The following is a 13,420-nucleotide window of genomic DNA, read 5'->3' on the forward strand; positions in this document are numbered from 1 at the left end:
AACTCCCTCTGTTTCCAACATCTTTCCAGCTTAAGACACCCTAGGCTCGCTAAAAGTCCTCCTCACTACTCCTAACTCTTTTTTTTTTCACTTTAGGAGCCTTCTTAAGGACTAAGATGCTTTGTGAATAACTTATGTTATCGAGGTAAATTTCTAATGAAAAATCCCCCCCCCCCCCCCCTAAAATGACGTCACTAAGAGTTACTTTAAGTCTTAGGAGTCTCTGTGAAAACAGCCGCAGACCTAAACAACAGCCAGCACAATCAGTAGTCTTGGATTTTGAAAATTTGTCTGGATTGTGAGCTCTTTTATATATATATTTTTTTATTATTCTCAAAAACACACAATACATAATATTAATCTTGTTTCACAAGTGTCAAGTATAAAAAGTAGCCGGTCAGATAAAGACAGTGTTCAAAATGTAAGATTGATCCCCTTGCAAACTAAATGCAACTTACAGTAAATGCATATGAATCTAAATTGAACAGTCGCTCATCTGTCATTGTATACTAGCTGAATCGCGCCCATCTTGTGACGTCAGTGATACACGTACACAGCAAGAGAGAATACCCAGTGTCTACTACTATTATTTTTTACTATTATTTATTTTCATTTATTATTGTTATATTTGTTCAACCCCCTGGCGATTGTTTGTTGAAAATTGTGCTTATTTCCTTTAGTATGTGATAAAGAATATTCTAATAAAGGTTATATATATATATATATATATATATATATATATATATATATATATATATATATATATATATATATATATATATATATAAGAATACCCAGTGTTCCTCTACTGGTCCTCCATACTGTGTGCTCTAGTAATATGAATGTATTTTGGTAAATTCCTGCATTTGAAATGCATACTTTATTTTCCGTCTGTATTTCTATTGTCAGTATTGTATTACTGGGCAAATAATAATAATAATTATCCACTTGACGGCAACCTTTAAAAGACGCAGCTTTCCGTTTGGTGAGCCTGTTATATTAGATTAAAAATACAGCAAATCAGTTCCAGATTTTATACCAGTAGGGGGCGATAATGCGCATTGAAGTTGCTTGCCAACCGCCACTAATCATCACAAAGAAGAAGAAGAAGAAGGTGAGCCTGTAAGACAGCGCCGTGGGAGAAAAGCTCCTCCTCCGTCTTTAGTAGCTCACCTTCCTGTTTCACCTCAGTTACTTACTGAAGTTCGGTCTCACTCCGCGGGGATGTGCCGCCGTCTACCTGTCAGGCAGCGGAGAAGGAATACCTTTATTTATTCATAAAATGTGTTTTGTTACAGGACTTCGGGACTTGCCCGGGATTACTTTTCTGAGTTAGACTGCGTCTCCTCTCTTTTTTTTTTCCCTTTTCTTTTCTTTGAACATAAATAAATAACGTTTGCACCGCTGTAGTAGCGGGACTGAGGACCACCGCCATGCCCGACGTGTCGAAGATGAAGAAGCCCGACGTGAAGCTCGTCCTGCTGGGCGACATGAACGTGGGGAAGACGTCGCTGCTCCACAGATACATGGAGAGGAAGTTCAAAGACACCATCAGCACCGTCGGAGGGGCGTTTTTCCTCAAGCAGTGGGGGCCATACCACATCTCAATCTGGGACACAGCGGGTAAAACGCGCTTTTTCCTCTTTTCTGCTTGTTTTTCTTAGTTGCCTTGGTTTATTCCCTGTGCTCCTTTTATCAATATTTACCCGATAAGACCTGCTGTCGCCACCTGAGGCAATCAGCAAGCAGCATGTGACCGCTCAGTGATCGCAGGCAGGCGGCCCGCTTCATGGGAACCATGCCCCCCCCCCCCCCTTCCCTGCCTACCAGACAGCCAGAGCTGGTCATGTAAAGCCTTGCACAATCCAATCTTTTCAGGCCAGACAGGAGGAAAACAACCCGATAATCCAACACAATGAGGTCCAGCCAGATACCAGATCTCTCTCTCTCTCTCTCTCTCTCTCTCTCTCTCTCTCTCTCTCTCTGTCATATTGAGATTAGACTTTATTGCATGTTTGACTGGATAGATTATGTTCAGGCATGGGTAAATATGAGGATCTCACGCTTTCATAAGTTTTGACTGGAGGAAAAGGAAAAAAAAAAAAAAAAACAATTACACTATCACTATATCTACCCAAACCATGCTGATTGAATTTAGTTTATTTAAAATATTTAAAACAGAAAAAAAGTATTTATTACATGAAACAGAATTGGAGTAATGAGTCCTTTTTTTTATTATTTATACTTTCCAACCAAAAGCTTTACTTTGCCAAAAAACCACATGCTTCAGGGCGAAGTGAAATGGCCTTCTTTCAGCCAGCTGGCAGGCAGTGGGCACAACAGGTGGGGGAGGGGCGGTGCTGTTATCCCACAGTTCCGAGCGACCAGAGACCCTGCCGCTCGGTCCAGCAGGTTCTCCGGTATCTCATTAAAAAGACTTTTGAAGCGTAGGGGCCGCGTTGCGGAAAGTCTCTGCGATTCAGAAAGTTGTACATACCTGTAACTGAACTCATTCAGTTTAACATTTTCTATTAAAGGTGCCTACCAGACTGCTGCTTAACGCAAAATTAAGGTTTGGTTGTCCATAATTGAGCAGCATGACTGCAAACAGATGCCAACAAGCCTCTAATTCTGCATTTAGCTTATTTTTGACACGTCTAAAAAGCTTTTTAAATCATTCAGACCAGATCAGAAACCTAAGCTGACACAGCAGTGCTAGTTTTAGTTTCACTTCATCATTGAGCAGGACTTCTTCCCATGTTCTTCTTTCACAATTTCATCCTTTGTCGCAATAACTGGAGTCAATGTTCCCACGTCTTCTTTGTTATAGATATAAACACTAATGCGAACTGTGAATCTAAAACTTTTATTTTGGTGAGCTCTTCACGTCCTGCTCACATGCTGATCTGTCATATTCCTGGAAGCCGGGGTTATGTTATCATCACGCTGCGCTGCTTTCTTTCGATTCTCGTTTTGTCTAAACGTCTCATCGCGCTACGCATGGAGTCACTTCAGTCCCCGCTGGATGTTGCATAGACTCCCTGTGTGCGTCGTCGTGTTGCTCAATGCGGGACTGATGTGACCCAATCAAAGCGCTCTCCATCCCTGTAGGGCGTTCACATACTCCCTTCCTTTTCTGCTTTTATTGCAGTCGTTATGCTTATTTTTTTTTTCCACAACATTCTTTAGCCGGTCCAAAATGTTTTATCAGTTAAGGTATCATCACAGAAGCTAAAGGGTGATTACATCAGTGGACTGATTTAAAATTTGCTATCAAATCTCTCTTTGGGTTACACTCTTGTTGCCTTTAAAGTGTCCTTGGAGCCATTTTCCGGACTGATAGACGTTTATTGACGTCTGTTCTCGAGTTTCTTTATATCTGGGCATGGTGGTGGTGTTGCTTTTTAGTGATTCCTGATTCCAAAGGTCGGGCAGTAAAGCACAGCTATATATGGTGTCTGATAGTTTTATTGTTTGTTTATTTTTTTTATTGAAACATTTTGTGGAATTTGAACCAGAAACATTTAGAAATCCAGAATTCACTAATGTAGTCCCGGCGATCTCTGATTTTAGGCTTACATTGCAGTCAGCAGAAAAGCCAATGAGTGTTCTCCCTTTTTTTAAATATTGAATACTAAAAAGGAATTCATTTCATGTAGGGCTGGCCAATAAATCGATCTAATTGATTAATTAGAATTTACAATTTTTTTTAAAAGGTTCATAGCCAAGTTATTTGACTTTTTAAAATAAATACGTCCGTAGCCTACTGTGGTTGCATATTAAATTTTTATGAGAGATTATCACGTCCTGCTGACCTAATATAAGTTGTCATTTTTCCATTTTTATGCTTTTGTTTTTGCTCAGTTTGTTAGTAAATAAAGCCCTTTGTGGTTATTTATAATAACAGAAGTAGGTACTGCGCATGTGCAGCAGGAGCTAAAACAAGGAAGCAGCTAACGGCTGTTAGCATCTCCTAGCGTAACAATGCAGAATTGTCCAAGATCCAGTGAAAAAAAACAAACACAAAAAATATGATTTCCAAGAGGGAAAAGTCTGGAATATCACTGGGAATACAGTACAAACGTTGTTCACTGAAGCGACGCTAAACCTGCCGAGGCTCAGATGTGACGGCAGAGTGCACTGATGGTAATAAATGTTCAGATATGAGGCTCTTAAGGTTGCTGTAGATCGGTGTATTTAATTAATAATGATTTAGCCTCAAAAGGACCATCAAAACACTACCGAGATGGATGCTTGGTATATATAACCTCATTTTATCATGATCAAACTTTTTTTAAGCATATAACATAGCTATATACCTGTTTAAGATAAAAAAAAAAATAACAATCAGGATTTTATTTTGCCAATGCTCTCGTTGGGCTTCCATAAAGAGAACAGCATGCAATGCTGATTACATGTTTAGGAAAGTATATTGTAAAGAGGAAACTTTTTTTTTTTTTTTTTTTTTTACCATAACACAAGACTCTTTGATTTACTCATTTACATTTTTTTAAGTGAGTTTGAAGTTACACAAGTGAGGTGAAGCCTGTTTTTAGCTCATTGTGTAAAACCATTAGCGGCAAACATCTTGTTATATTTTCATTGTTTACAACGGCAGGGAGTAAGCATCTTGTTTTAGCAGCTCGTTTCACTTTGAATTCAGGTCAACTCCCAGACGAAATGATAGACATTAAAGCAAGGTTTTTAAATATCATCTTTAATTTCTTTCTGTGAAATGAAAAGGATTACTCGATTACTCTGAGTTGTTATAATAAAATCAGAGATTTAATTTTTAAGCCCCATCGCCCAGCCCTAATTTCTGGTGTGTTAAACAGAAATCTTATCTTATTCTGCCGTCAGAGGAAATCATAAGTTAGTCATTTTTAAGATAAGGCTGCACTCTAATATAATAACACCTTGCGGTTGTTATTATATTAGGAGTCACTGGTTACCGTTAACCAACGTCTTCCTCGCTGTACTTCCTGTTTCCCAGCAGCCTCCTCACCCCCCCCCCCCACCCAACCACCACCACTACTCAGCGCTCTGAGCTTTAGCGTCTCAGCCACTAAAATAAACCACATGAGGTGTGCGCATCAAGGCCAGAGAAAAGCCACCTAACCCGGCTGGATATGCGCATCATGTGACGTTTTAATACCGCAACCAAGCTGTGGTTTGCTATTGCAGTGTGATGTGTTACGTTGTAATTTTAAATTTGCTGCAGTAAGCAATGAGTTGAGATCATGTTGACATAATAAACTCTACCAAGTCATTGTCACTGCTTGTCTGTCACGTGCACTTTTTCCATTTAGACATGGCGATTCTCCGTATACGTCAACTATGATGTATAAGGGTTATTTGATGATGATGATGATAATAATAGCTGGGCATTATGGACTAAAAATATTACATCAATATTTTTAGACTGGATGCTGATATATTTGTCTGGATATGCTTTTCTTTTCATGAAGTAATTATAAAAAGGCATCTCTGAATCAAAGCTTTATCCCAAATGTCTCGCAGGCAATTTTTTTTTTAAACGAACAGCAGTAGATAAATATGAGAAACAGCTGAAAAATAACCCATTGGAATATATAAAAGTATAATTATAACGCAACATAGACAATTTTGATACAAACGCTATAGTCTCATATCTTTAAAAAAAGTTAATATTTTTAAAATATTGATTTTATTATTATTATTATTATTATTATTATTATTATTATTAAGGAAAATACAGCATTGGGGATTTGAAAAGAACGGAGATAAAGATTTTAATCTTACTAATATGAAATATAATCAACAAATGTCACAAATGCTGTCACCTTGACGGTAAGCTTATTATTTTTACATGGAAACTGAAACCAGATGGTTTTGTTTTCTCTAAATGTGCCCACAGCATAATGCTAAAAGTACATTATCACCCTGGTACCCCTTCTTAACATCATGTTTAACCAGAAAGCCTCCTGTTCTTTGTTTTCTTTATTTTCTTTAACTTTGATTTTGATTCAAAGTCTGGAGCCACTTTTAAACACTAGTGACAGATTACCTCTGTGTAAGAGCAACCCTGTTACTGGTGTTAGTTATAAATAGTTGTGTGGCAGGAGCGGCCGCGGATCTCTAACCAGGAACGCAAAAACTGGTGATTTATTCAGACACCATGCTGTTCTGACTAATTATGTTTTATACGGAACAGGCTAGAAGTCATTGTAGCTTTCTAAACTCAGACCCTACTTAAACACTATGTTTAAAACTGACCCTCCCTGGTTAGTTTAAGACGATTCACTTTTATTCACCCATTGTTCTTGATTTAACCTGAACATCGCTGCTTGATGACGATCTCAGGACAACGTTCCCGTGTTGCATAAACCGGATCCACAGTAAATCATCTCCTCTCCACAGAGCTGTCACCAGTGAGCCATTTCCTGCCTGCGTCCCTTCTCTCCACGACCCTCGTGTCAGCTCCCATGTCGCCTCTGCTCACCCGAAGCCGGATCAGCAGCGCTGAGTCACCGCAGGGCTGTTGTTGCACACCTATCAGCGCTGCCCATAAAGCTGCGGTTAGCGAGGCCGTTGTTGCGCTTTGACGGCCGTCAGCCACATTTTCCCTGCTTGATACGTGCCCCCTGGCCCAGTTCCTCTAAACGCTCACATGACGAGAAACGGACTCGACTCTCCCTGCTTCAACTTGTCTTTTCCAACACATACACACACACACACACACACACACACACATATATATATATATATATATATATATATATATATATATATATATATATATATATACACACACACACACATATACTCAGCAGTATTTCCACAAACACCACCTGCTTCTCTTGGTCAGCTGAGGGCTTAAAAAACAGTTTTATGTTGAATTTTAGGTAGAAAATGGTTGATTTTATATTTCATTAGCAGAAGATTAGCCGTTTCTGGCGCAGTTTCACTTCTGTCCTGATTAAGTTGCTTAACGGTATCACGGTAGCTGCCTTCAAGGGTTTAAAAGGTCACAAAACCTTTACCATCGCACCCCTCCTGCCATAGCAGAGAGAAAATAAAAGTTGCTAGTGTGATTTATTTATTTTTTTCTGGTTGTAAAGGGTTTTTTTTAACACTTTATTGAGACACTACAAATGATTTGCTTGTTTTTATTTATTTTTTAGGAGTCAGGTATGAAGCAAAGTTACTAACATTTTTTTTTTTGCATTTCTGTTGACATGAAGCCAAAATAAGAAATTATGAATTTCAATTAAGGGGTAATTTTTGTTTAAATCCACATAGGTGCCTCAGATCACTGCCTTTATGCTTAAAGCCCTTTATTTTGGCTTGGCCTCTAAACAACTCGGTGCTCAGAAATGCGCCCAGCTGAAATTATGCCCCCACACACAACGCTCCCCCTCAGCAATCCTGCATATTTCAACAACAAAGCTTGTTTCTGTCTTTAAACTGCTGACTGTCCCGCATCCGACTCTCCGCTTTGTCTTTCTGCTGTGCTGCTGGTGAAGAGTATTTGTTGCAAAGACCTTTTATTTAACTGGGTTTTCTTACTTTGTCCCTGGTGCTGCTACTAATTTAGCCTTTTGAGGGTTTAGGTTGTTGCAGCAATTCTGGCTTTCTCTTCTGGTTGAACGGCTTTTGGGTCAATCGTGATTCTCCTCTTGTTCAGATCTCTCTGTTCCCCGCAGGCAAAAGACAAATTGGTTGAGCTAACTGGTCTAAAAAAAGAAAAAAAAAAAAAGAAAAGATTTTACAGCCATTTTTATTCAATTCCAATGTTGGGTTGATTTTCCGAGAGGGATTTACACCAAACAATTTGATCCGGAACGAGTAAAAAGGACTAATTCCTACCAAATGTGCCGCCTTTATTAAAACTTCTCCGCTATTATGTGCGCAAACTCATTCGCCAGGAGTTTAAGACGCATTCTTTCGCAGTCAAAATGGATTGATGCAAGAAAATGGCCTCAAATTAGAAATCCAAACAAGTGATGACGGCGTTAGACTTGGAGCTGAGTTTGCGCTGCCAAAGAGCACATCAGCAGGAACATACGCCATTATTTATTTTTTTATTTTTATTTTTTTATATAACCACAGGCAAGATCTGCAGCTACCCACTTGGACATTGTGACCGACATACCAGAGTTGTTTAAGTGCCAAGACACTAATATTGTCTCAAAATAACAAACGACGTCAGTAACTCTGCCGAATCAGATGAATCCCTGGGATTGGACCTCAGCACTAATTTTTTTCACAACAACTTTTCTTTCGGGATGAATTTAGCATGTTTGAACTTTTAAGGCCTTTCGTGTTGCAAATGACAGGTAGCGAAGAATATTCTTTATAACTTTTCTAGATTTCATCACATTAAACTAAAAGCTCAGACGTGTTTAATCTGATGGATCGACACAACGTGGCGAGTAATTAAGTGGCAGAGTAAAGGGCGCACACCGTGTACCCTTTACTCTGTTACCCGCAAATAAAACCCTGCGCACCTGATTAGTAAATTGTGCGTAATTTAATCTCATCTTTACTGTGAAGGCCTCAAAGTGTGTTTTGGAGCTCAAACAGCATCATGAAGACCAAAGGAAACACCGGTCATGAAGCCATGATGAGCTTTAAACCTGGGTCGAGTTGTAAAGCAATACTCCAATCTTCGAATATCTTACAAAAAATCTATTTATCCGCAGTCCTCCAAGTATGGCGCTGCTACAAAGCCACCAAGACATGCCCGTCCACCTAAAGAGACTCGCCAGGAAAGCAACCGGCAGGGCCATGGTAACTCTGGAGGAGCTGCAGAGATCCACAGCTCACACCGGTTATTAGCCGTGCACTGCAGGTTTCTGTCCTCTATGGAGGGCGACATAAACGGGAGACGCAGAGGACGAGTTACCTACATTTTAACCAGCTCTAGGTGCCATAAGTGGTGGCAAAGTAAAACCGGACGCCCTCCTTTGAAGAGGCATGGTGGTGGCAGCAGCGTCATGTGGTGAGGATGCTCCTCTTCAGCAGGGACGGGGGATCTGGTTCAATTTGATGCACTGAGCTATATTATACACTGGAGTGCTAATCACCGTCTGTTAGAACGAGTCGCTTTGAAGCCACCAGCCGCCATATTGGTACTCCCTATTTCCCCCCAGTAACTAGGGAATATGTGCACTACAGCATCAAATAACGAGGATTTTCTCATGTTCAGGGGGGGCTTAAAACTTTTAAAATGTCAAATGCCATATACTTTAATGTTATGTTCTAAAACTATCAAGTACTGAGAAAGTCATGTGCTGAAATATTTTGCATTTTATTCATTTAAATATATATGTTTAACATTTATAACTTTATAAATAACAATATACAAAAACATATATTTACATATGTGTATACATATATATACATATATACATATACACATACTTATATATACATATATATATATTTAATATGAATAACATGTAAAATATTTCAGCACCTAATATCCTAGTAGTTGATAGTGTTAGTACATCCACTGACTGTAGAATTACCTGTGAAACGTTTTCACTCAGCCAGAAAACTGCTTGTTGTTGCAACCAAATCCTGTGGGATTCTGTGAGAGTAGGGAGTAGCAAGATGGCGGCCAGTGACTTCAGTTTTTCGGCAAAATCAGCACTCCAGTGTATAATATAGCTCAGTGATTTGATGTCATGATGAATGAAGCTAACCTGACCCTATCCAGCTGTATTTCGCTCCGCCTAGCTTCACTCACATCCATCTGGGACCTCTCCCATAGAGAGTGATTTCTCCAACCAATTTTATATTCCAGCCAATCAGGACGCAGGGCTGGAGTTTCATAGATGTGACGTAGTGTAGAAGCGACCGACCGTGACGTGAGACTGTTTTGATTCAGACAGCAATGGCGGCTCGCATCGAGGAAGCAAGCGTTAACATTGATGCTGCCATTTCTTTCGTGTTGTCCAATCTACCTAATATTGTTTCATTAAAAGAACATCAAAGAACGCCTCTGAAGGCTTTTGTTGGTGGAAACCATGTTTTCGCCCTTCTCCCGACCGGATTTGGCAAGTTTTGTTTTCCGGGGCGCGCCCGTGGCGGAGCGGTTAGCGCGAAGCATGTTAGGAGGCCTTTAGTCCTCAGCGCGGTGCTTTGCCGCCTGTCTTTCCCCCTCTTCCCCTCAGCTCACTGTCAATAAAACGCGTGCCACTAGAGCCGCAAACACATTTAAAAAAAAAACTTTTGTTTTTTTCCTTTGCTCTCATCAGCGTCACGGGTTAGCTTCGGTGTGAGTGGTTGAAATAGCACGTCGATAAAGATGACAGACAAGTGGCTTATCCAATCATATGCAAGGATTTTTGATAAGGCCCAGCCTTCAATAAAGGCAATTCCTATGGAGAGGTCCCAGATGGATGAGTGGAGCTAGGCGGAGCGACATACATCTGGCTGGGGTCAGGTTAGAATGTTGGAGGCTTCAAGAGACCCAGTTAAATGGTTTCTAGGACAGGCGATGACATTAGAAAGGCCCAGTCACTGTCCAGACCTAAGACGCCCTCCGTCCAGCCTGGCTGAGGTGGCTTTTGTCCAAAAGCGCTGAGATGTGAGTAGGTCCTTACAAAGCGTTAACGTTTACTCTCTCTGCAGGTCGGGAGCAGTTTCACGGTCTGGGCTCCATGTACTGCCGGGGTGCAGCCGCCGTCATCCTGACCTACGACGTGACGAACTGGCAGAGCCTCGCTGAGCTGGAGGAGCGCTTCCTGTCCCTCACCGACACGGCGAACCACGACTGCATCTACGCCCTGGTGGGCAACAAGGCAGACCTGACCGATCCCAAGGCCCACCTTTGCCAGGACTCGGGCGGGCTCCCCGAGGACCGCAGGACCGACTGCGAGGAGGAGAGGACAGAACCACAGGTGTTGTCCGCCTGCCCCACTCCCCCTGCGTCCCCCGCCTCCCTGTCCGGTTTGCTGCTCCACAAGCAGGTGGCGCGGGAGGACGCGGTGGCCCTCTACGGCAGAATACTGCGGTACAAAGGGCTGGACGAGAAGAGCAGCCTGCCGGCGGACAAGATGTGCTTCGAGACGAGCGCCAAGACCGGCTACAACGTGGACGCCCTGTTTGAGACGCTGTTCGATCTGGTGCTGCCCTCCATCCTGAGGAAGAGGCACGAGGACCAGGCGTCTCCCACCGTGGATCTGGAGGACTGCAGGGAGGGGAGCGGGAAGCGGGTCAGAGCCAGCTGCTGTTAGCCAGTCGAATCAGATCACGGAGGCCTCCGCCTGCAGACGGCTTTTATCAAGCGGCACGCTGGTCTGAGCACCACGACCTCACCGTCATGGTACCAGGTTTTAGTCCGCCTCGGCAGCGACTCCACGACAGACACGTTTCCCAACGATGTGAAGCTCCGGTTTGTGTAGAGACGTTTTGATAGGAAGGGAAATGTGACTTAAAGCAACAGGACCTTCCACTTTATCGACTGAAACTGCACTTAGGTATCCCAAAGATGTGCCTGTGGCCAAATAAACCATTAAGAAAATAAATAAGTGAACTACTGCTGTTTATAGATGTTTTACTGTTAAATTGTCACTAAAATAACTGCACTAATCATTCATTTCACTGTTTATTGGTGAACTTTGATTCCACTTCACTTTAATCAAACTGTTTTCTGTCTTTTTTTTTTTTTTTTTACAAGTATTGATGCTGATCTTTATATTTTATGCAAACTGAGTGAATGAGAAAATGTCAGTGTTGAATTTTTTAAAAATTATATATATATATATATATATACTGTCATAATAAAGAATTTTATTTTGACATCTGCTCTGTTGAATACTTTATCAGCGAAAAATGAACAGACTGAATGCAGTTACATTAAATTATGATGTTGCGAAGTTTGCTGCTTCTTGCTGCCACTTTTCAAACTCTAGAAAATGCTTCAACTTTTGACTTTTTTTTTTTTTAACACACATTTTTTGCTTGGTGCAACTAAGCTGTGACACGGATACCATTAGATGTACAGTAGTGTGCAAAAGTCCTAAATCGTCGTACACTTCTCTACACTCATTCTTGCATTTTTTTCAGCACTTCTCTAGTATGTGGGAATAGAAAGGAGTAGAAATGAAGCTTAAGCAGAAGTTCAATTGAAGAAACTCTATTGTCTACCTCCATCCAATCAGAGGCTCATCCGCCTCCGACGCAAGCCAATCAGCTTTGAACTGCTCCTCCACGAAGCCAATCAGCATCCTGGGTTCATCTTAAAAGAACTTCAAATCCACGTCTCGGCCATCTGCCCAACAAGCAAGCAGTGGTTACGCATATTGTCTGATTTGGACTCAGATGACTCTGATTCAACCCACCTCCATCCCCTTCTCCACCATCGTAGCCAAGCTCCGTCTGACTTTTCCCATGGTGCTCCTTCAACCTCGTCCCTACCAGAGTGTAATTCCTCCTGGACTCTTACTGCATTCCCCATCACATGTCAATCGGTCCGGCAGAAGACCGCCATGTTGAGCCTGGTTCTGCCAGAGGTTTCTTCCCAAAAGGGAGTTTTTCCTCTCCACTGTCGTTTCATGCTTGCTCATCATGGACAGGTTCATGCAAACCTGTGTTTATCCAAGTTGGACATCTATCTTTCTGGGTCCCTGAGTGAAGCACTGATACCAGCTCTCTCAGTCTACTGGATCTCACCAATTCAGCTCAAGCAGATCATCTCGCAAACCAGCGTCTATGGACTGAACCAACTTCGTCTATCTCCACTCCACCACCAGTTTCAGGCCTGGGGGGGAACATCCCTGTTCTCATACACCTGCTTATGCATATTAAAGTATAATTCAGCGTTAATGTTTCCTGCCGAGATCTGAGCGCCAAAGTCTTAAAAATATTGTATCAATAAAATTCTTCTTATTGTCTTTTCTTTCTGTGTGTTTCCAGATTAAAATTCCTTTAAAAAGTGAAAGTTGTTAAAAACAAGTAGAAGACAGCAGTCTTGCAAACTAAATAATAGATTAAGTGATGTGAATAAAACAAAAGCTAAATTTCATGTTAAGACGAAGGTCTTCTAAGGCTTTTGGCTCATTTTCAGTTTAAAAGCCCCAGTGAAGAAGGCTAAGTTCACTTCTGTGGTTTTCTTTCAAGATGTTTTGACTCTCCAGTTCTCATGAAGCTTCCAGATTTAGAAGTCGTCTGACCTTCACCCTATGATGCGTTTGCCTCGTTTTCTCTTGAAAAGTGCTTCCTAATGAGGACAAGACAGGATAAGTGAGGTATTTTGGTCCCATGTCTCAAAAGCGACTGGTTATTAAAATGTACTGGTAAGAAAGAGGAAACCTGAGGCCACCTCCTCTGTTCATCGTTGGCTCTTACATGTTTAACAAAGATAGCGTCAAACTGCCTTTATCCCCTGTCTTAATTTGCACACGGAGTGCTGTGAAAAAACTCTTTGCTC

General features: G+C 41.4%; 1 protein-coding gene across 1 annotated transcript; it reads left to right on the forward strand.

Moving 5' to 3' along the window:
- Positions 1-1,136: 1,136 nt before the first annotated feature.
- Positions 1,137-11,761, forward strand: rab20 (RAB20, member RAS oncogene family). Its single transcript, XM_021322821.2, has 2 exons — positions 1,137-1,623; positions 10,621-11,761. Exons 1-2 carry the CDS (start codon positions 1,434-1,436, stop codon positions 11,223-11,225), a joined length of 795 nt encoding a protein of 264 aa, XP_021178496.2. The 5' UTR covers positions 1,137-1,433; the 3' UTR covers positions 11,226-11,761.
- The last annotated feature ends 1,659 nt before the right edge of the window (positions 11,762-13,420 follow it).

This window comes from Fundulus heteroclitus, chromosome 7 (genome assembly GCF_011125445.2).
Source record: "Fundulus heteroclitus isolate FHET01 chromosome 7, MU-UCD_Fhet_4.1, whole genome shotgun sequence".
In the NCBI taxonomy this organism is placed as follows: domain Eukaryota; kingdom Metazoa; phylum Chordata; class Actinopteri; order Cyprinodontiformes; family Fundulidae; genus Fundulus; species Fundulus heteroclitus.